General features: G+C 42.0%; 1 protein-coding gene across 1 annotated transcript in view; it reads right to left on the reverse strand.

The window, feature by feature from the left end:
- Nucleotides 1-24,446, reverse strand: part of LOC145415532 (ras-GEF domain-containing family member 1B-like) — a 144,387-nt gene that overhangs the window by 24,672 nt on the left and 95,269 nt on the right. The window contains exons 3-6 of the mRNA XM_080284756.1: nucleotides 16,493-16,714; nucleotides 11,361-11,522; nucleotides 7,383-7,481; nucleotides 930-1,157 (exon numbers count right to left, since the gene is read on the reverse strand). Of these exons, the coding sequence (XP_080140882.1) occupies nucleotides 930-1,157; nucleotides 7,383-7,481; nucleotides 11,361-11,522; nucleotides 16,493-16,714 (711 nt within the window). The remainder of the gene's footprint in view (nucleotides 1-929; nucleotides 1,158-7,382; nucleotides 7,482-11,360; nucleotides 11,523-16,492; nucleotides 16,715-24,446) is intronic.

Raw genomic sequence — 24,446 nt, forward strand, 5'->3', positions numbered from 1 at the left:
TCATAACATTTCACTTCATTAATTACTACCTTCTCTTTTACTGCCTACCTCTTCCACTTCACTGCCTTGAGTCCTACTTACATACCTACCTGCTACCTACCTAAACCCCTCCCGTTCCTCGCACCTCTTATCAATAATCCCTCCGTCAACACAGCACCTCTTGTTCCCATGCGTATCAAATACCTCTGCCTCACAGCCTGCTTCCCTGCCTACCCCACAACCGTATCCCTCCCTGCCTGCCTTTCCTCCCCTCCTACGTTCCAACCATCTTATCCTCACACCCGCTTCTCAGTTATTTTCATGTTCTTTTGTCTGTTCTTCGGCAACCTTTTTAATCCTCTCTCTCCTTTCTGTTTCTATCATTACCTCCTTCCCTTCTAACTCCATTCTTTTACCTCTACTTCGTTTCTGCCTTAGCTGCTCCTTGCTACACTACCCTTCTAGCTTTCTCCATTACTTTCCTTTCCTGTTTCTTCCGTCTGTTCTCCCGTCTTCTATCAGACTTGCCCCCAGTCCACCTCTTCGGTTATCTCCCTCCAACTTTTTAAAAAATCTGCTTTACTTCTACTCTGACTACTACCTGTTTAATTGTCCTCATCTCCTTTCGTATTCTCTGTCCTGCTTTATTCTCCTGCTTCCTTCTCTCTCCTCTACCTTACCTGTTTCTACTACTGCCTCCCTCTTTTTCACTCTTTCACCTTTTTATCCTTTACTTTTCCACTACCTTGCTTGCTACAAATCTTAACTCTTCTTCGTCTATGCCCAGCCTTTTCATTTCTGGCTTTTCTTATCCGTTTCCTTCCCTTTCTAATTTTCCTCCTTCATCTTCGCAGCTCAATCCTGCACCCAGTATTCTAACCCAAAGTCTCTCTCTCTCTCTCTCTCTCTCTCCCCCATCCTAACCTTCCCTATCCCCTTCCCTCACCCACCGTGCATGCGTGCGTCGCCACGAGGTAGGAGAGCCTGTTGAACCACTGAATATAACACTCCAAGTTGCTCGTCTTCTTCAGGTCCTTGTAACAGGCGTCCAGGTTGTCTTTGGCGAAGGCTTGCACGAACTCCTCCGGCCCGATGTACGAAAGCTTCTCCAGTTCGATATGTGTCAGCTGCTGGGCCATCACTAGTGGACTCTGGCACACCTCGGTTATGTCCGTGGGCTGTAGGGGAGAGATGATGGGTGAGCTTGGTGAGTGGGAGTGAACGAAACGATAAGGAGTGACAGAAACAATGGGAGGTGTGAGGGGAGGTGACAGGTGTGAGATGGAAGGTGGGGAGCGACAACAGACGGGAAGATGCACAGTGAGACAGGGAGAAATGGGGAGGTGAGTGGAGTAAAAGAAGGGAGGTGTGAGGGGAGGTGACGGGTGTGTGAGAGGGAAGGTGGGGAGTGACAGACGGGATGATGCAGACAGAAGAAGAAATGGGAAGTGAGAAAGCGAACCCGGAGAGCTGACTGAGAGTGATGGGGGTGAGAAAGGGTAGGAAGGTGATTGAAGTGGAGGTGGGTGAGTGAGAGGGATGATGGGAAGATGGTCTGGTCGATGGGGTGCGAGAGAAGGAATGAAGCTTCTCCAGTTTTTTAAGTGTCAACTACTGGGCCGTCACTATAGGGGCCTGTGACACACTATGGTTATGTCCGTGGGTTGTGGATGGGGGATACTGTGGGAGAGTGACTGGTGGATGGGATGGAATGAAAGTGAAGTAGCACATGAGGGAAATAGGGGTGAGACGATGTATGAAAGTAATGCGACAGAGTGAGTGGGGAGAGGAGAATGAGGAAAAGTGAAAAAAAAAAGTGTGTGTGTGTGTGTGTGTGTGTGTGTGTGTGTGTGTGTGTGTGTGTGTGTGTGTGTGTGTGTGTGTGTGTGTGTGTGTGTGTGTGTGTGTGTGTGTGTGTGTGTGTGTGTGTGTGTGTTGGAGGGTGATGGGATAAGCTGGGAAGGTTAAGGAATGAGAAATAACAATGTGAACATGTTTTTAAAAAGTGAGGAGAAAGAGATGGGGAAAAATTAGGAGATGGATGATGAAAAGGAAAAATAAATCGACTGGGGTGAGTATGGGATGATGGATGGGGTGGAGAGGTGAGATAAGGGGAGGTGTGTGTGCGTGAGATAGGGAGAAAGGGTGTCACTAGAAATGAAGGATGGAAAACGGAGGGAGGGTGAGGAGAGAAGGGTGAGAGAGGGGGTGAGGGAGGTGAGGGTGTGTGGGGAAATGTAAGGGGACGTGAGGAAGAGAGGGGAAATGAACTGGAGAGTTGGAAGTAGGGAGGGGAATGGAAATGAACAAGGGGTGAGGAGTACAAAGAAATAAGAAGAAAACGTAGGGGATAAGGGGAATGGGGAACTGAGAGAGAGAGAGAGAGAGAGAGAGAGAGAGAGAGAGAGAGAGAGAGAGAGAGAGAGAATATGATAAAAGGTAGGGAGAAAGACTAAAACAGGACAAAAAACGAAATGGGCATTGAAGGAAGATAGGGCATGAAGGACGGGAATAATTAATAAGGGTTTGTATGGGAATGATAAGAGGTAATGAGGATGGGGGAGAGGACGTGATATAACCTCTAATATTGTCTATAAATAAAGTATCCTTATTCCTCGCTGTCCATCGCAAAATACAGGGCAGAATACTCGCTACCTTAGTATATTTTCTCAACATCTCTTCCTTGGCGATTTAGCTCCTCTATTACATCTAAGTATCCCCTTGTACGCTATTGCAGAGATGAAGAGATATATAAACAGCACACGGGAGAACATTCAGGTGTAATAGGCATAATAAATCGCTGAGGGAGAAGTACTACGAAGTCCTCCATATAAATTCAATCAACGAGAAAGCGGCCCCCGAGGCGAAGATTACTGTAATTCTGTACTCCAGTCTATTTCTTTAACTACAATTTTTTTTATAAATTTCTGTTTCATTTACTAATTATAATCTATCAAGTTACTCGTTAAGACTTTAGTACGAGAGTGTTTCCTATGCTGAATTACACCTTCTGAGAGTAGCGAGAACAAAGGAAATAAAGTCATCAATATTTTGGCAGGGTAATGGCGATTGCTTCTTACCCCTTCATTACGGGAGGTTTTTCCTATGTTGGGTAAAATCATCTAGAGGTGGCAAGAATACACTAAAATATGGTCTTCGTAGTGAAAGGGTTAAGGAGGGAAAATGATAACATGCCTGACAAGATACAGAAAGAACAGAAAAAAAAAAAAAAAGCCCATGAAAAGCAGAAACATGAAAGAAATAAAAGGACGATGAAAATAACAATCACAGAAAGATGGAAAGAAAAAAAATGCATGAAGAGTGGGAGAACGTAAATAAATAGCGAATGTGCATATGAAATATGAAAATGAAAGGTGAATATAGAATTTAAAAGAAGCAGGTGGATGGGTAGAAAAATAATACAAATGAGTGCAACGAGAAAGAAAAGTCGATGGGATAAAAATAGAACAGACGAGGGTCAGAAAGACCCTAGAAGAAGGCACAGCGAAAGACAGAGTAAGATAAAAAAGAATGGGGTGAGTCTGGTACGAAGAAAAAAAAAAGGGAACACACACTGGAAGCATTACAAAAGTTACATATAAAAAATAATAGAAACAGAGGTCAGGAAATAAAAAAAAAAATAAAGAATAACATGGTGGAAAAAATGGTAAAATACTATCAGGCAGTAATGAGTAACAAAGCAAGAAAGGCGCCATCATCATCATCATCATCATCCTGACTCCCTTTTCCCATTCAAAGATAAGGGAGACAGAGAAAGAAAATATAAAAGTAGATAAAAGGAAACAGTTTTAAGAGTAGAGGGAAAAGAAAAAGAGATGAATAAAGACGAGATAGACGAGGTGATAAGCTTTAGTAAAACGTGATTGGAAAATGACCTGCGCTAGAGAGCAGGAAGAAAAGAGGTCGGGGAAAAGATGATGGTAATGTGTGTATGGAGAGAGAGAGAGAGAGAGAGTTGGAGGATGAGGATGAGGAGGAGACACAGATAAACAGCTGTCACTTGTGTGTGTGTGTGTGTGTGTGTGTGTGTGTGTGTGTGTGTGTGTGTGTGTGTGTGTGTGTGTGTGTGTGTGTGTGTGTGTGTGTGTGTGTGTGTGTGATCAAAGAGACACACGAACAGTAAGAAAGCAGAAGGAAAAAATAAGACGTGGGTGAGAACAAAGAGGAAGCACAGGCTAAGTGGGTATAGTTGTGGTAATGGCTGTGCTGCTGGTGGTGTCAAAGATAACACAAGATAATGGAATGATAACAACCAATCCCTTCACCCATCCACCCACGATAAAGATCCTGCCTAAACAAACACACCCCCTCACCAACACCCTCTATCAACAACACCACTGCAGATCAGTAAATACATCTGCTTATACAATGCAGATGAAGCAATAGTAGGAAACGTGCAACACTACATAATGGAATACTAACAACATTTACCATCACCCACCCACCCACCATATGTTCCAGCCTAAACAAACACACAGCCTCACCAACACCTTCAATCAGCAACACCAATGCAGATTTACAGTATATTTGATCACAGAATGCAGATTAAAAACAAAAGTAGGGAACGTACATCATAACAGAATGGAGTAACAAGCAATATCTTCAGGCCTCTAGACCTGACAACGATCTCTTCTATACAAACACACTAGCTCATCAGCACCTTCAATCTGCAACAGCACTACAAAAATATCAATGTAATCCAACTCCAGTTATAATAATGCAGAAGTAGTACAAACGATGGCAAAAGACAAATTACAAGAGCCCTCACACTCTACAACACTTTAAACATTTACATTCAAGCAGCACAAAATCGTCTGGTGTTTCTCTGAATTGTATATCCTCAAAATCCACAGCAGCGAAAAGCTAACATAACATCATGAAGTGAAAACAACCGAGTCCTTCAGTCATCCGGTTCTGAGAAAAATCCCTCCTACACAATCACACTCCCTCACCAACACCTGTCTAATCTTCCTCCGTTTATAAAATGCATCTACAATAGTTCCCACGCACAAAGGCTGGCATATTTACTCAAATTCAGGGCTAAGACGAAGATACATTTTTTTTCAGCAGAAAAACAAACTATTACCAAGGGATCGGGGGAAAAGCATTACTACGCACATACTGCATTCCACCAACTGCGAAGCTATGCACATATTCCACTATCGACCAACAGTGTTTGTAGAACTAAGGTGTATATTAATACTGACACTATACACTGTTAACAATCAAATCGCTCACTGACGTAGGAAGACTTAAGACTGTTATGATGTCTTACAACTCAACAAAATCATCTAGCGTTAGTATGACGATCTACTAAAAATTAACAAAAGTAGGGAAAGTAGAACAGAACATATGAGATTGATAACTAACAATCCCTTCACCCATCCCTCCTAAACAAACACACTCCCAATCAACACCCTCTCACAACAACGTCACAAACAATATTCCACTGTAATCAACACCTCTTAGGAAATGCAGATGTACTACTGAAACTCCAAAGACAATTTACAAGAGCTTTCATCCCCTAAAATGACTTCAGCTCTTTACGACTAAGAATTCTCACAACTGAACAAAAGTCTGAAATAAGTATCCCGAAAAATCCAGAACTGCTGCATTTTCTTACAACTGAACAAATTCGTCTGATATTAGATTTTAACACACCGACTCACAGGCGATTTAAAATCGCCTAATGTGTTGAATTGTCTGTTATAGGTCTGAATAAAAAACTTGACTGTGACCACAGCTATAGACGGGAAAAGCCTCCTTGCCCAACATCATCCTAACCCAAACAATGAAGACAGGAGACACTGCAACGTGATGGCGGATGTCAGGATGAACGCGGCAATATTTTTATAGCCATCCCATCCAGAATTATCACGTCTGTCTAGATAAATACACAGAGAGATAGATAGATAGACAGATAGATAGATAGACAGATAGATAGACAGACAGACAGATCGATACACAGGTTGGTAAGTAATTAGGCAGACAGACATATGAATACATATACAGACTGATAATTACACAAATAAGTATGTAGGTAGACAGACAGACAGATATAGATATATAAACAGATACACAGACAAATTGCTGTTACTATCCTAATCAGTTTATTCCCTGACCACTGTTGTTGTGGTGGTCCCTAGTAGATCACATACTGCCGCGAACACAACAGACTATATCACCTCACTCACCCTCAGGTTTAGTGTGTGTGTGTGTGTGTGTGTGTGTGTGTGTGTATGTGTGTGTGTGTGTGTGTGTGTGTGTGTGTGTTGAGTGGGGTGACATTACAGAGGGGTCAAAGTGGGTTACGTTCGATTAGTACGAGTATAATATATTTGTACCTACTTTATGCTGTAATCAATCCATCCATCCAACTACGTGTCTATCTATCCATCTGTCTATCTGTCTATCCAAGTCCATTCTCCCATCTGTTACGCCCTGACAATGACATATATGGTACTGGCTAAAACACTTTTATATTCTCACCATATATTTTTCAGTTTTTAAATCCATAACAATTTTCAAACTAGAGATTCAAAATAAAGATGCTATAAATAAATCCAAATGGCAGAGTGAATAAAGATCAAACAATAAACTAATGCATTTCCCACAAACAAATGGTGTGTGTGCAAGATCCACACACACACACACACACACACACACACACACACACACACACACACACACACACACACACACACACACACAAACACACACACACCAATTTCCACTACTGTATGGATTGCTTACGAACCCCAAACGGCAACCGAAAACTACTGAATCACCATCAGCAATATCCTACCGCTAATTTCCAGCATTAAATGGGGGTAGGCAGGTAGGCTCCAGATACATTGCAAAAGGGAAAAGAAAATCATCATCATTATCATCATCATTATCATCATCATCATCATTACCACCACCACCACCACCACCATCAACCCTACCCTATTCCACACGCACACTCTCACTTCGATGACTCTCTCTCTACTTCTTTCTAGCTATTACCAGACGATTTCCTTCAGCTTACACGAGGCCCCATGTGGAGAAGGGGTTGAGACACACTCCATTAACCCCTTCAGGACCACGACGACCCATATCCTGTCATTGCTATCACCAGTGGATTTTTTGCAGCTTAAGTTAGCCCGGTCGTTGAGAAGGGGATACCGTATATAAGGTTGCTACGGTTACTAACGAGAACACGGACACAGCACGACTACTACTACTACTCCAATGACAACAATAACAACAACAAAAACTACAACCACTACTACTACTACTGTACTACTAACAATAATATTAATACCACCACCAGCACCAATAATAATAATAATAATAATAATAATAATAATAAATCTCTACGTAAACCTGCACATACTGACCTGTGGTATGAAGTCAGAAGGTGGTGGTGCTGAGAGCTTGGCCTGAGCCTCCTCGTACCGTTCCAGCTGAGTCAGTTTGTTCAGCAGGTTGTGCAGCACCTGGCAGGGCGGAGGGCAAGGGGGACCAATTAATAGTAGTGGGTTATTTCTTATCAGTATTGGAGGTTATAAATTAAAGGGAAAAAATTCAATGGTCAGTTTGTAAGTAGTGCTGGGGGATATACTGTATACTGTTAGGAGGGGAAATATCTATTATTGGGCTGTTTCCGATCAGGGTTGGAGGATACATAGTGGTAAGGGAAAAATATACGTAGTCGTGAGTTATTTGTGATCAGTGTTGGACGATACATAGTTCCCTCATATATTTTTCTTTCACTACAACTTTCACCCGTAGAAGTGGGCTATTCCTGATCAGCCTTTAAAGATTATATACTGTTTCTTTACATGACTCCTCTTTCACTCTTTCCCTCATACTAGCAGGTTATTTTTGATCAATGTTGCAAGAGAGATACTGTTCCCTTACATGATTTTTCTTTCACAATAATTTTCACTCCTTCCCCCCTTCCCTCTTGCTCTCTATAGTCTGGTGGACGAGAGGAGGAAGGAGGGAAAAATCTACGTGGAGGTGTGTGTGTGTGTGTGTGTGTGTGTGTGTGTGTGTGTGTGTGTGTGTGTGTGTGTGTGTGTGTGTGTGTGTGTGTGTGTGTGTGTGTGTGTGTGTGTGTGTGTGTGTGTGTGTGTGTGTGTGTGTGTGTGTGTGTGTGTGTGTGTGTGTGTGTGTGTGTGTGTGTGTGTGTGTGTGTGTGTGTGTGTGTGTGTGTGTGTGTGTGTGTGTGTGTGTGTGTGTGTGTGTGTGTGTGTGTGTGTGTGTGTGTGTGTGTGTGTGTGTGTGTGTGTGTGTGTGTGTGTGTGTGTGTGTGTGTGTGTGTGTGTGTGTGTGTGTGTGTGTGTGTGTGTGTGTGTGTGTGTGTGTGTGTGTGTGTGTGTGTGTGTGTGTGTGTGTGTGTGTGTGTGTGTGTGTGTCTCACGTACGTGCTTTACATGCTTCCTACATTTCCTTTTCTTTGTATCATCTCTCTCTCTCTCTCTCTCTCTCTCTCTCTCTCTCTCTCTCTCTCTCTCTCTCTCTCTCCGTAGGACCTGGGGGAAGGAAAGGAGAGAGCGAAAAAAAAAATGACTATGGTGGGCTACACAAGCATACGTCTCCCTGTAATCATAAATTCTGAAAATCGAATGAAGCATATTATTTCAAAGGCTTTCTTGCATCATATCCTCTCACTTCCACACCTCTTTCACCTTAACCCATTTTATCTTCATCCTACACCACGTAAACACCCTTTTTCTTCTCCACCTTCTCAATTTATGTATACAGCACCCCAAGTTAATCTTCAACGTCCTCTCTCTTGCTTTTTTCTCCACTGTTAATCTTTTCCATCCCACTGAAACACTCACTTTTGATGTCTCTTTACGATCTCTCTCTCTCTCTCTCTCTCTCTCTCTCTCTCTCTCTCTCTCTCTCTCTCATAAAACACCCACACTCTTCTCTCCGCCTCGCTGTCACTCTCCATCCAATTTTAACACAAACTTTCTCTTTGCAAATATCTTCACCCTCCCTCCTCTCTCTCTCAAGTACCATCTCTAAACTTCGTGACCTGCTGCCACCACCAGACTGAAATAGCCAGACTGAGGGCAGGATCAAAGCGAAGACTATTTGCTCTCTCTCCTCTCCACACCTCTTTCTCTCATACTTGCTCACCTCTCTCTCTCACTCTCTCTCTAATTTAGTACACACATACACACACGAGAGAGAGAGAGAGAGAGAGAGAGAGAGAGAGAGAGAGAGAGAGAGAGAGAGACGTAACTGAGAAAATGACGAAAAAACTACTACATGATACTCGTGCCATCAGGAGAGCAAGGCAATCTGTGTAATCACCACTTGTATACAAATGCGTGGGATATGCTCATTCAGTTCAGCGTTATTAATAAAACTGCTGCACTCTTCACCAATGATCCGATAAAAGCAATGACGAGTGTAAATCAACTGTTAAAATGACATACGTATTAACTTCATGCGTTTCCACTTATATCAGATAAAAAAAAAATTCATTGCTGAAATATTATATGATAAAAATCTTCTCCAGCATGAAAGCAAAATTCCTAGCAATGACAAATATAAGCGTTGTCAAAGCTATTTTTACATCTTCTTTATTGCTGTGAACATTTTACCCTTCAGTTGTTTCTGATCCTTGTGTACTAGGAACACAAGGATCAGAATTTCCGTTCAGATGAAGCGTGATGGTCAGAATCAATCCTTATCCATAATGGCCAAGTTCAAATCACAGTGAGGTGTCCGAAGTCAAAAAATATATATAAAGAGGTGTTGTGTTGACATATGCTTTGAAAACAGAATCTACATATTTCACCTGCATGAAGTGACAACATGCAAACTTATGCTGGGATATAATAGGACACACAACTTGCTATCTATCTATCTATCTATATACCTACGCTGCTTCCTCCAAGGAAAGGGAGGTAGCCGAGACAGGACGACACACTCCCAATTTATTCATCCACACAAACACATTCATTCGCATCTTAGCCCCACAGGGGAGAAGGGACAGATCCTCACCGCACCACACTACACGAGGGTTAACTGTGCAGTGCAATCAGTGACATCCGCAGCAGGGCCCGACAGCTGAGCTGGTTTACCCCTGCCACATCATAACAGACCCATCCCCGTACCCGCACCTGACCTGATCAGCTGATCAGACAAATGCGGGAGAATATCCCCTCAGGGCTGCGTCATCATTTATTCATTCACAAATTCTCTCCATTCATTTCTATCACACACAGCCACTCTTCCTTGCTCAACAGACATCCCTCTCGCATCCAACGCTCTCTTCACGCTGTCCATCCATCCTATTCGTGGTCTTCCTCTCAGCCTTACACCTCACACATCAGACCTAGTTACCTTTTTCACCAATTGCTCATTATCCATTCTCTCCATATGCCCAAACCATTGCAAAACCCTCTGCTCAATTCGATCAGCCACTTCCCGCACAACCCCAGTTCTCCTTCGCACTTCATTTCTCACTCGATCCATACGCGTCACTCTACATCTGCACAACTTGCACTAACTTTAAATTCCTGCCAAACCTTGGGTTCCAATCCAAGCTCAGGCCACGCACAGATCGCAAGGTGCCTGCACTGCCCCTGTGCTGTCATGGCTCCACAAAACTTTTGAGAACACTGTAATCTTTGATTTCCATTCTTTTCTTCAAAAAAATTCCAGAGTTTTTATGGTACACTGTGATTCTCCCTAAATCATGCCGTGAACCCCCTTACGATCCAAGGCCCTCGCTGGGAACCATTATGATATATATATATATATATATATATATATACGGAGCCTCTGTGGTACAATGGTAAAGTGTGCGTTTTCGTACACTGAAGAACGAGGGCTCGCGTCCCGTCAGGGTAAAAAAAAACTTTGGGAACGTTCTTCTGGCCACGTACTGCATTGACGGACACAAGGGGTGTTGTGGCTGAACCAGTGTCGCATACTATAAAGTATGCTTGCATCCAGTCGGCTTGCGCGGGTCTATTACACTTGGTTCACAGACTACACACACATCCAAAGCCATTCCAACACAACAATTACACTTACAAGCACTTCTCACCCTACATACAATCTCTACTACACAGCCTAAGCCACTTGGTAGAGATGCATTGGCTGTATCGTCCCCACTTCGGCAGGGATAGGCCGGTCCTGCAGTCGACACTCAAACGGCTGATGATTATATATATATATATATATATATATATATATATATATATATATATATATATATATATATATATATACTTTCCCTCTCTCTCTGCAGTGGATAATTTTGCAAGCTTCCAGATTTCATTCCCGTATTTTATATTTTTAAAAAACTTTCTCTCCCCTCTAAACACAGTGTGTCTGGAACATACCTGCGTGACGTCCCTGCGCAGGTGTGGTTCCAGCGCGATGCACCTGTGCGTCATGGTCCTCACGCCACCCATCATACGCTCGTCACGGAAGTCGTAAGGGAACGTCTCGCTCCACTCCCCCAGCAGCTGCACCATGTGGGGGATGAACCGACCCAGCTTCTCCTGTCACCCACAGAAAAAAATACACTAGTAAGTTTCTAAAAATAAAAATAAAATTTTAAGGAGGAAAAAACAATTAACCTTATGAACGCGGGAAGTAAGCACATCTGTACAGTAAATACAAACAATTAATTAATTAATTAATAAGCAATATCCATCCATCCATCATCCAATCCAACGTTGCACCATGAGGAGCGTAGGAGCCCGGGGCTAGGCAAGTTGATCCTGACATTTAAGATGAGTGACCAGCCTCACTCATCCCTGAGTGGCATTACCTGAGCAATAAACCCGAACCAACCCTTGGATATAAACCTTCACCGGCTCAATCCGATTAGAGCGCAATAATTACCCACGGAACCACCAGGCACCAATATTTGCTTATATGCTTACCACCCAGCGTAGTAAATGGTTTCCTGGTGTACAGGAAACCATTTGGCTTGTCACTCACTGTAAAGTCACCCACAGGCAGAAGGAAGAGTAAAGAATGAAAGAGAGAGAGACAGAAGAGGAAGTGTAAAGTCACCCGTAGGCAGGACGAGGAAAGAAAGAAGGAAGGAAAGACAGGAGAGGATGGAAGGAAAGAAGGATGGAGGAGAGTAAACGGCAGACACCCGAGGGCAGCACTACATCGAGTGAGTGGATGGTGAGCGCCCCCACCTATCACATACAATAATATGTATGAAAAAATACAAATGACATGAGAGGGGGGCGAATGAACTAGTTTCTCCTTTTAGGGAAGAAATAATATTTATATATATAATTAGACGATATACGAGTATAATTATTTGTGTACATATACTACATACAGTATGTATATATATATATATATATATATATATATATATATATATATATATATATATATATATATATATATATATATATATATATATATATATATATATATATATATATCGTTCCGTTTTCGTTTTTAAAGGCTCCAACATGCTTGCATGTGTCGGCCCTGGTCACCTAATGGCGGCTCTCCACGCTGCACGATCCACTGCAGCCTCCCTGTTCAGTCCCTTAACCCTAAGGTCACACTTAATATCCTCGTCCCATGTCTTTCTCGGTCTGCTCCTCAAAACCCCACCCCCAATATTAACACTTTTCTCACCTTCCTCACCCAATTATCATTCCCTATCCTCTCCACATGTCCAAACCACCTCAACTACCTCTCCTCATCACAACACCAATACACTCCAGTCCCATCCTACCTCTCAACTCTTCCATCGTAAACCCAGCCCCTCCAGGCCTTGAACGCAGGGACGCACTGCACATCCACCTAATCATTGTCATTTCTGTACGTCTGAGCCGGCGAATATCTTCCTCCTTCACTGCCCAGGTCTCACTACCATACAGCATTACACTCCTAACACATGATGCATACAAAGACCCCTTAGCACGTAGGGAGAGTCCACTCAATGTCAGGAGAGGCAAGAGCTCCCTGAACTTCTTCCAACCACTTCTCACCCTAGCCACAGAGCTATAGCTCCAGCCCCACCTCCAGCACACAACATGTCTCCCAAATAACAAAACTCTTCCACACACTCAAGAGATTCACCAGCAAGTTCAATCCTTTCACGTCTGACAATCTCCACCTGCTCACCCCGACACGCCGTACACATAAAATCAGCATTATCTCTCAGTCTACCTCTGATGCCACTACATCTCTTATGCACCCATTTATCACACACACCGCACAAGATGGAATTACTTCCCACGCCCTTGCGGCAAACTGCACATGGCCACTCTCCCTCGTCTTTGACAGTACCGCCACCAACCCTAGATATCATCACTTTTGTTTTATCTGCATTTACCCTTAAACCCTTTTGCCCCATACCATCTCTCCACTTCCTAAACGTTTCCTCCGCCTCCCTTTCGTTGTCTGCAATCAACACCAAATCATCAGCATACAACAACTCCCACGGAAGTCCGTTTCTAAAATCACGTGAAACGGCTTCAAGTACCGTGATAAACAACATTGGACTCAAGACTGACCCCTGATGCACACCAACATTCACGGAAAACTCGTCACTCAAATCTCCATTCACTCTTACCTGGGTGTGAGCACCCACATACATGGCCATAACCACCCTAACCAGCCACTCCTTCAAGCCAAGCTTTCTCATTGCCCACTTCACCGCCTCTCTAGGGACTCTGTCAAAGGCCTTTTCCAAATCAACAAAAACAAAATAAAGATCCTTTCTCCTACCAATATATTTTTCCTGAAGCTGTCGAACAATGAATATGGCATCAGTGGTTCCCCTACCTGGCATAAACCCAAACTGCATCTCATCAATATTCACTCTTTCTCTAATCATACCTTCTAAAACTCTCTCCATTACCTTCATTATCTGATCTAAAAGCTTTATACCTCTATAATTTCCTCTTTCCAGGGCATCACCCTTCCCTTTATACACATTTACAATTACACTCTTCAGCCAATCATCTAGGACAACACACTCATAAATAATCCTATTTATCAGGTCAGTGACTATACTCAACCCTATATCGCCTGAGGCCTTCAGCATTTCAGCAGTCAACCCAGACACACCTGCTGCCTTCCCCATCCTCATCCTGCCTATTGCCTCACTCACAGTAGCAGTATCAATCAAAGGCCAAGGGCCAGACACTGGATTTGCTGGCTCCAAACCTTCCCTGTCCAAGTCAAACTCCTCATTCAACAACCGGTTATAATGCTCTCTCCATGCATCTTTAATATCCTCACTGTTCACCACTACCCTTCCTTCATCATTCTTCACACACTGCTCACCTATAATATCCCGATTATCCCTCCTCACTTGACCTGCCACCCTAAATATCATATTTTTCCTTTCCCCATGATTTAGGTTATCAAGTAATTGTCTCTGTGACTCAGACCTTGTCCTGTATACCTCTCTTCTAGCCCTGCGCTTGGCAGCCAAATATTCCTCTTTGCTACCACCCTTCTTCCATTCCCGGAAAAGCCTTTTTTTCTCCTTAACTGCAGCTTCTACACCCTCATCCCACCACCAAGTTACTTTATGTCTTGGTAGTCCTCTTGTCCAACCGCATATTACATCAGTAACTCTCAAGAAATTGTTCTTGAGGGCTCAGTACTGTTCACACACACACACACACACACACACACACACACACACACACATATATATATATATATATATATATATATATACACACACACACACACAGTACATTCATACAGACATACACAAACAGATAGACAGATATACTGTACACACACAAGAAGATGAAGATGAAACGACGAACAAAAAAGGAAACTAATTAAATGGGCATAACGCACTCAGATGCTAGGATGATAAAAAAATAAAAATAAAAATAAAATAAAAATAAAAAAGATAGCTGAAACAGAATAATGGAATAAAGACGTGCCCACTTCTGCTAGGGTGAAAGAATAAATAAGCATGAAGAAGCATGAAAGGGGAGGGAGTTGGGAAAGCGAACGAAAAATAACCCAACGCAGCTTCTACGGGAGTGTGGGGAATACGAGTAAAACGAACGGACCCAGCTCCTGAAGTGGTAACAATAAATAAAACAGTACATAAATTCTGCATGTATATTTATGCATGTATATAATGCACAGTAAATGAATATATGTAAGTACGATTGTATGTATATATATATATGAATTCAGGTAATATATCTATTATAATAATGTACATACACATATAAATGCCTGAAGAGATACATAAGGCAGCGAAAGGGTAAACCGACTCACTTTCTGTTACGGAATGAAAATAAAAATGGTAAAGATAAAACGAGAATGAAAGAGCGAGCATTCATGTTGATAACCCATTTTTAATACCGGCATACAAACTGATAATGGCCACGTATAAATATAACAAGAAGAGGAAAGAGGGAATGAAATGACCTAGAATCCGGAGGTGAGGGGAAGGGAAACAATGAATAAAAAAGTTAACATGGGGGACGTAATCAAGTTTCTGCTATCGGATGAGGGAACTAAATTACTCGTGCCCCAATTAGTGGCTAATTAATTGCCCACCTAATCCACTATCTCTCCTTAACTCCTTCAGTCCCATGACGTATTTGTGATTATTTTCTTGAAACTACCAGACGAATTTACGCAACTTAGGAGAACCACCCAGCAGAAATGGGGGATTAATGAAAGTACATCTAAATTAGTTCGAAAAGTCAATTAAATGGTGAATAAAAACCGTGTAAAGACTGAAAGAATAAAACGTCATGGGACTGCAGGGGTTAACTACATATCAGAATTCAGCATCCCTCCTTGTCTACTCAAAACCCAATCAACTATCCTGGAAGAGAGGTGGAAAGCACAGAACCTACCCTCCTCAAATCATAGTTATAGTCGCTGTCAATCTTAATGTCTCGTGTAGTCATCAGGCAAAAATCTACTTTAAAAAAAAAAAAAAAAAAAAAAAAAAAAATCTCCCTAACTGTATAATGGTATCAATGGTACGGTGTGACCCAGCTAAGGACAAGAGTGCTTGGTGGTACTGCGGCTTAACTTTGAGCAGATGTTACTTACGGAAGGTGTGGCAGGCCTTGGGGTGTCAGTTAATGGCTGTGTGGTGGATTCCTTGGACCGCCATCATCACAAATTGTCCCAAACTACCTAATTCATCACATCTACTCTCCCTTAACCCACTACAAGCCAAGGTCTCACTAAAGTATTTTATTCTGACTTACTGGCAAATGATTTTGATCCCGCTGAGAGAACCTCCTCGCCTCACTAGAGGTAAAGTGTCCTTATCTAACAATGCAATTTTCATTAATACGCGTCTTTCATTTTACCCTCATGGATATTTATCAATCCCCCCTCCTTTTTTTCTTTTTTGTGCATGATATATAATTCTGTCCAAACTCACTCTTAACACCCACCTTAACTGAACATGTCTTCATTCTTCCTGAACTGCCTAAGCACCCAATGAATTATACCGTCCAAAACTACCCAACCATGCACCCACCTTGTTAATGGAGGTGAGGTCGTTGCCCTGAAGCCCCTGCTGCGTGAAGCCTACGTCACACACCCGCTGGAGGAGGTCATGCGGCTTGATGAAGAGGCGGGAGGAGAGGAGGAAGGCGAAGAGGTATGCGGTGTCTGGGTAGTAGACGGAGGTGGGCACCGCGTGTTGAACCAGTGCCTGCAGCGACCCCGACACCAACACACCGTCCTCGTACACCAGCGACTGTAACGCAGGAGAAAAGGCTGTGAGACACAGGTTCGGAGTACAGGAGAGGTGGAAGAACATGCAAGAAGATATATGCATTATAATATATACTCGCTTAATGGCCGCCTTCGGCGGCTACCGCTTCATGTCAAAAGGCCAGAAATGAGTCATAACTCGGGAATCGACGGTCCGATTGGACTGGAAATTGTTTAATTCTTCAAGTTAGGGCATTTTAACGGTTCCTTGCTCTAACAAAAATTAGGCTACGTTGCGCCGTTTTTACTGTGTTACGGTAACAAACATACATACAGAAATCGGATCATTATAAATTTTATAGTACAGATACATATAGAAGGATAGATACATGGACAGATATAGATAGGTAGATATACTGTAGACAGACAGGCATAAATATATGTATACAAAGGTGCAGAAAATTTATTCAAGTAATTTCGGGTACTTAGGCAGATACACAACTGCACATAACGGTACAGTACAACGAATTCTAAGACAAAATATTATATTCGCCCTTGTGTATTTGCATCACTATCACTATTACCAGATTTCAACGCTGATTTAATACACGTGGGTAGAAACTAGTAGCGAGAAAATGAGTACCGGTATTCATAGCTCTGAAGTAAAGAACAGAATCACAATGTCTTTCTTACTTAAACCCCTTAAACTAAAAAACATTTCAGTGCCATGCATCTATGGCCGTTTCAATGCTTCCATCGGTTAAAAGCCTGCGATCCAGAAGGGAATCATTTGTCACACATTTTGAAAGGTCATTCTACCAATGCTGATGGTTAGACAATGAGGTGATCCTGAATAGACTGGCAAGTTGTGGGAAGATCATGTATACAGTTAAAGCAAAAGGTGTATATAATAAATTAACTACAGTGCTATTTGGGATACGTAGTAAATACAAACGGACCAGTCAATGCAACCACTGAAGAATATATGCAAGGTACTTCGAATGAGTGATGGAATGTAAGGTCACCAGTCACAAAAGGAACAAGCCCCGCAACCCTGACTCCTGACACCAAACTGACTACCAATGAAGGTTACCACATCTTTCTAAACGTTATAATTGGTAACAATTATCAAACAAACGATTGAGTTAAAAAAAAATAATAATTAAAAGTTCTCTCGAGCGTTTCCAAGTATACTTCATCAAGAACCTGTGGAAAGTCAAGCATCACCTATTAAGACAGTGCAAGTACATGTGCCTGAAAACTGGCTGATACAGATAGGCAGTTTAAGTGACTGATAGACAGATGGATACACGATTTGAAGACAGATATCAATACTGGAAACCGTATATTTTAAAAACCATGGATGTCAACGTTCTAGAAAGCGGCTCAGTGGGATGCCAGGATACCAGGAACATGGGATAATGATACGAAGCATGAAGGACGCGAGATGGCTCAAGTTAATGGGCCATAATAAGGAAAGACATCTGGAATTTTGAAAGACGTGTGTGTGTGTGTGTGTGTGTGTGTGTGTGTGTGTGTGTGTGTGTGTGTGTGTGTGACAAAGACAAACGATACAGGAAGAAGACGGAGATGATATGTGTGATTAAAGAGGCCAAGAAATAAAAGAACAAGAGTCTGCACATCGTCCTCGTACACCAATGACTGTGGAGGTGGGGGGTGGGGGGGGGCGAGAACGACAGCCCTTTCACTACGATTATCTCTTGTGTCCTCTCTTGCTATCCCCAGGCGGATTTATTCAGATTAAGAGAGACTAATCCAACTGGAGGGGTTAGACACAGTTCTCATTAATCCCTTCACTAAAAAAAGATCCTTCCTATGTTAAAGAAAAGAGTAATCTAATTGTACGTGTTAATCGTCTGGTGGAAGCAAGAATAAAATGAAAAAAGACATAATCGTACTGAAGAGACTCAAAAGAATGACAGAAAACATGGGAAAACAATGGATACAAACCAGAAAGCCACGGTAAATGGGAGGACTTCATGGGGAGATAAAAGGAACGACAGCTGGACTTTATGAGGAATCGAGACCAGCATCCCGTCCTCGCACACAAGAGGCCACGAGGACATCTGTTTCATTTTCACCCCTGCTACCACCACGATTTTGTTCAGCATAAGAGGAGATCTCGTATTGCAAAGGAACGACTGAAGGCTCTCTCTCTCTCTCTCTCTCTCTCTCTCTCCAAATCGTAAAGTCTCTCCCAATTAGATCAGAGTAAAACCATGTAACGGTAACAAAAATAAAATCAAAATAAAAACGACGTCACCGCACTCAAAGGGCAAAGACAATGACACAGAATACGGAAGGACAATGGACATAAAAAGACAATGATAAAGATACGGAGATATGATGGGGGAGTAAAGGGAGAGGCAGATGGGGGTTGATGAGGGATCGAGACCAGCATCCCGTTCTCGTACTTAATGGACTGCGAGGACATCAACCCCATCAACCCCTTTAGTGCGATGATGAATTTCTTTAATATTTTTGCTTCCTACAGATGATTTTAAGGTTAGAGGAAAGTTATCTAAATGTATGGATAAAAATAACGTGTAGACTTCCTTCATTCTCTATTAAAGTTGAGTGATTCGTTCAAGAAAATATGCTGGTAGAGGGAAGAAGAAACGAAAGAAAGAATTTAGAATATTGAAGGAGTTAAGAGGATGGTGAAGGGAATTAAATAAGAGAAACATGAAATATGGGAAGATTTACTGGCCACGTCAACGATAGCTGCAGGTAACGAGGCATCGACGAGACCAGCATCCCGTCCTCGTACATAAGAGACTGCGAGGACGTCTGTTTCATTTCGTTCCGCCTTCCATCAGGCGATTTATTCAGCTTAGTGTGAAGAAGCAGTAGAAGGCTATATTAATCTCCTCCCGTTAGAAAAGTCTCCAGTTGTTATAAACTACAGAAAAAGCCATCATACTGAGAGAGAGAGAGAGAGAGAGAGAGAGAGAGAGAGAGAGAGAGAGAGAGAGAGAGAGAGAGAGAGAGAGAGAGAGAGAGATGGAAACGTTTAATGGCGGAAAAAAGGGAACGACAGCTGAGGTTTCCGAGACATCAAGACTAGCATCCCGTTCTCGTACGCAAGGGGCAGCGAGAACATCAACCCCTTCAGTGCTGGCAGGTCTTTTAAACAGTTTATTCTTGCTGCTTCCAGACGATTTTATTCAGTACAGGGGAGTAAATTTCGAATCGGAGAGGTTTGACGTAGTAGCAGTAGTTGTAGCCCCAGGTTCATCTGAACGTGAACCCAGTGGGCTGCAGGCTGACGCTACCCCTCTCCTGCAGACCACCATTCTCTTCTGGGGGAGGCGGGAGGGAGGTGAAGGACGTTTGTATAACCAGGCAGCTTCACCGGCCAGTTATATCGGTACCGCCACATGAAGGCGTCTCCTCCAACACCGGAGTTCAGATATACAGTACAGTACAGGTAGCCTCGATCAACTCTATCAATACCAGGTTTAAATATTATCCTTGAATAAAGTTGTCTCGTGATCGGAAACACTAAAAAAAAAAAAAAAATGGCAATGCTACGCTGTTGCAACGCTCCATCTGACTAATCACATACCCCCCACCTCGCTGTACACCTAACCAAGCGCATAACGGCCCTTAACAACCCCTCCCCCCCGCTGGATAACACAGAGACATTAAAACTTCATAAAATCAGTGATATGGAATAGCGAAGTGTGAAAAAAAAAGTAAAAAAAACAAAAAAACAAAACACCACCACCACCACCATCATCATCATCAACGGCACGCTGCTGCAACCCTCCCCTGACCAAGCACATACCCCCTCACCTCCCTGCACACCTAACCATGCGCATATTGGCCCTCACCTCCCCCCACCTCTGCATACCACTGAGATAGCAGATCGCACTGAAATGAGATTTTTTTTTTTTTTTACTTTTCATTATAAAAAAAACTACTTAATAATCGGCATTCTACCTATAAAAAGGCACCAGTACACTATAAGACACACAACCATAAGACATTTCATGACTATAGTGAAAACTTTTTGATTTGTGGCTTGAGATTACTTGCTCAGGTTGCGTTGAAATCTTATATATACTGTATATATATATATCTATATATATATATATATATATATATATATATATATATATATATATATATATATACGCACGGTTTAAATCAAATCATGGCAACATCAGTCTGTTTGTGTGTTATGCACCTACTAATGATGCACTCGATGATAGGAAAGACACATTTTATGAAAAGTTGCAAGAAGGAGTAGGAAGGGTACCTAGACATGATGTTTTGATCTGCGTTGGAGACTTTAATGCAGTAATGGGCTGTTTAAATGAGGGATTTGAGGCATGTATGGGTAAGATGGGAGTTGGTAGTAGGATGAGTGAAAACGGAGTGAGGTTTGGAAGCTTCTGTCTAGCAAATGACTTAGTCATCGGGGGCACACTCTTTCAGCATTGCAATATACACAAGACAACTTGGGTGTCACCGTGTGGAAAATATAAAAATCAGATTGATCACATCGCTATCAGTAGGAGGCATAGAAGTTCTCTGCTAGATGTTCATGTTAAACGGGGAGCGGATATTGGTAGTGACCATCAACTCAGCATTGCAAAAATAAGGTTTAAACTTAAAAATCAGAAGAAGGAAAAATCTGGTGTTGGTAGATACGATATTGTTAAGCTTAGAAGGGAAGAAGAAGAAAAGGAGGAATTCAGATTAGAATGCAGAAATAGGTTTTTGGTGTTGGAAACGTTGGAAGAGAGGGAGAGAAGTGTAGATGAGATGTGGGAGGATGTGAACAAAGTTTTGCATGAGACTGCTGAATGTACGATTGGAAGGAGACATAGCTTCAGGAGAAAGAAATGGATATCAGAGGAAACGTGGGATATGATAAAAAAGAGAGGTGAGGCTAAATTGAGGAGTGAGATGCAATGCATTGATGAACAAGAGATTGAATTAGCAAGAGCTGCGTACTGGAGTTTGAATTCAGAAGTAAGAAGGTTAGCTAGGAGAGATAAAAGAAGATGTGTGGATGAAAAGGTTGCAGAGACTGAAATCTTAATAAACAAAAATGATGGACAGAGTCAAAGAATAGCATATGAATCGATTAGAGAACTGAGTGGTAATACAGGTAAACGCAAGGAAATACCAGTTAGAGACAGGGAAGGAAATTTATTGACCAAAGATGGAGATATTAAAAATAGATGGAAAGAGCATTTTGAGACAGTTCTTAAGAGACCAATATCACCAGAAGAGGATATACCGTCTGCTCAGGAAGATTTAAATATAGAAACAGGAGAGTTGAGGCTTGCGGAAGTGGAGAAAGCAGTAAAACAGTTAAAGAATAATAAGGCACCAGGGGAGGATGGTTTATTTCCGGAAATGTTTAAAGTGGAGGGGGATAGATTAATAATGATCTTGACCAAGCTATTCAATAAGATATGGGTGACGGGGTTACTACCATCAGTTTGGAAGAATGGTGTAATTGTTAAAGTTCCGAAGAAGGGAGACCTGAGTGAATGTGGTAATTGGAGGGGAATCTCTTTGTCACCGATAGCTTTGAAAGTTTTCAGTAAAGTGTTGTTAAATAGGTTGGAGCCGGTGGTTGACGGTATTCTGAGGGATGAACAGGCTGGTTTTAGAAAGGGACGTGGTTGCAATGATCAGATCTTTATAGTTAGGCATTTGATGCAGCAAGTTAATGAAATGAGAGTACCGTTAAGTCTTTGTTTTGTTGATTTTGAAAAGGCTTTTGATAGTGTTTCGAGAGAGACTATGGGGAAGATCATGAGACATTATGGAATACCAGAGGAGTTTGTGAGGGTCATTATGAACATGCATGAGGACACATTTTGTAAAGTGATGGTTGATGGTTGTCTGAGTGATTCGTTTGAAGTCAAGTCCGGGGTAATTCAAGGTGGTGTTCTATCGCCTTTACTATTTATATTGGTCATTGATTACATTATGAAACGCGTTGGAACAGAAACCGGTGCAGGTATACTTTGGGGAGAGAACAGGAAACTTTTGGATTTAGATTATGCAGATGATATAGTTTTGATTTGTGATGGGCCAGAAGAGATATATATATAATTATATATATATATATATATATATATATATATATATATATATATATATATATATATATCTATATCTATATATATATATATATATATATATATATATATATATATATATTAATTTTCAAAAAACTACTTAAGAAACAGCATTCTAAGTATCAAAAGGCACCAGTTCACAATAAGACCCATAACAACGTGAAAAACGAAATTTCATGACTATAGTAAACATTTTCTGAGATATGCTCAGGAAACGAAAATCTCAACGCCCAGCCGCCCAAATCTACGGACGGACACCAGGGATAACGATACCCTCCTCTGACTTTGTCAGGTGGAGAGTAAAAATCAAACTGAAAGCCGATGATAGAGGATATGGGAAGACAAGGGACATAAAAATAAACTTTAGATATATGGAGAGATTTAATGGTGTCATAAAAGGAACGGCAGATGGAATATACGACGAATCGAGACCAGCATCCCGTTCTCGTACTGAGGGGCTGCGAGGACATCTATTTCCTTTTATTCCTGTTGTCACCAGACGATTTACTTAGCTTAAGGAGGATCTCTGGTGGCGGAGGAGGAACTAAAGGCTACATCTATCTCCATCAGCCACATCTATCTTCATCAGCCACATCCATCTCCATCAGCTACATTTATCTCCAACAGCTACATCTATCTCCATCAGCCACATCTATCTCCATCAGCCACATCTATCTCCATCAGCCACATCTATCTCCATCAGCCACATCTATCTCCATCAGCCACATCTATCTCCATCAGCTACATCTATCTCCATCAGCTACATCTATCTCCATCAGCTACATCTATCTCCATCAGCTACATCTATCTCCATCGGCTCGACGTCTCTCCTTAGCTGACTCAAGAACAGATAAAGAAAGATAACGGACATAAGACACAAGGATAAGACATAGGGAAAGGTTTATTAAGACGGTGATCAAGAAAATGGGAGGAAAATGAACGAGAGAGAGAGAGAGAGAGAGAGAGAGAGAGAGAGAGAAACGGAAATATTTAATAGCAACATAAAAGGAAGGGCAGCTGGAGTGTATGAGGAATCGAGACCAGCATCCCGTCCTCGTACACTAGAGGCCACGAGGACATCAACCTTCTTCAGTATGGCCATGTCTTTTCTAGTCTACTCTTGCTGTCTCCAGAATATTTTATGCATCTTATAAAAACATCCCCAGACGATTTTCCACATCTCCAGACGATTTACTTCAGAAATGGAGGGAGTTCTCTGCGTAGAGGAGTTAGATATACGGTTTTCTAACCTTTATTAACCCCTTCAGTACCAGGCTCTTAATAAAGGAGTGGCCACACTTACCCAAACTTGTGACTGACAAGAGGAAACGAGGTTCAGGGGCCCGACCAACGTTCAGACCCAGATACAGCAGCAGTTCTAACCCGGGAAGATGTTGAAGGTCGTGAAGAGTATGTATGAGGGTGCTAGGGCTCCAGTGCGTGTGGATGGTGAACTGAGTAAATTTTTCTATTTGAAGGTTGGATTGAAACAGGGATGTGTCAAGTCTCCATGGCTGTTCAATCTGTATATGGATGGGGTTATAAAATGGATGCACGGTAGGTCAGTGGATGTTGGAGCGGCCCTAGCAGTAGTGAGAGAGGGCAGACTTTGGAAACTCCCTGTACTGTTGTTTGCAGATGATACTG

Source organism: Coenobita brevimanus, chromosome 103 (assembly GCF_032717465.1).
Source record: "Coenobita brevimanus isolate Jiangsu-jjx chromosome 103, ASM3271746v2, whole genome shotgun sequence".
Classification (NCBI taxonomy): Eukaryota; Metazoa; Arthropoda; class Malacostraca; order Decapoda; family Coenobitidae; genus Coenobita; species Coenobita brevimanus.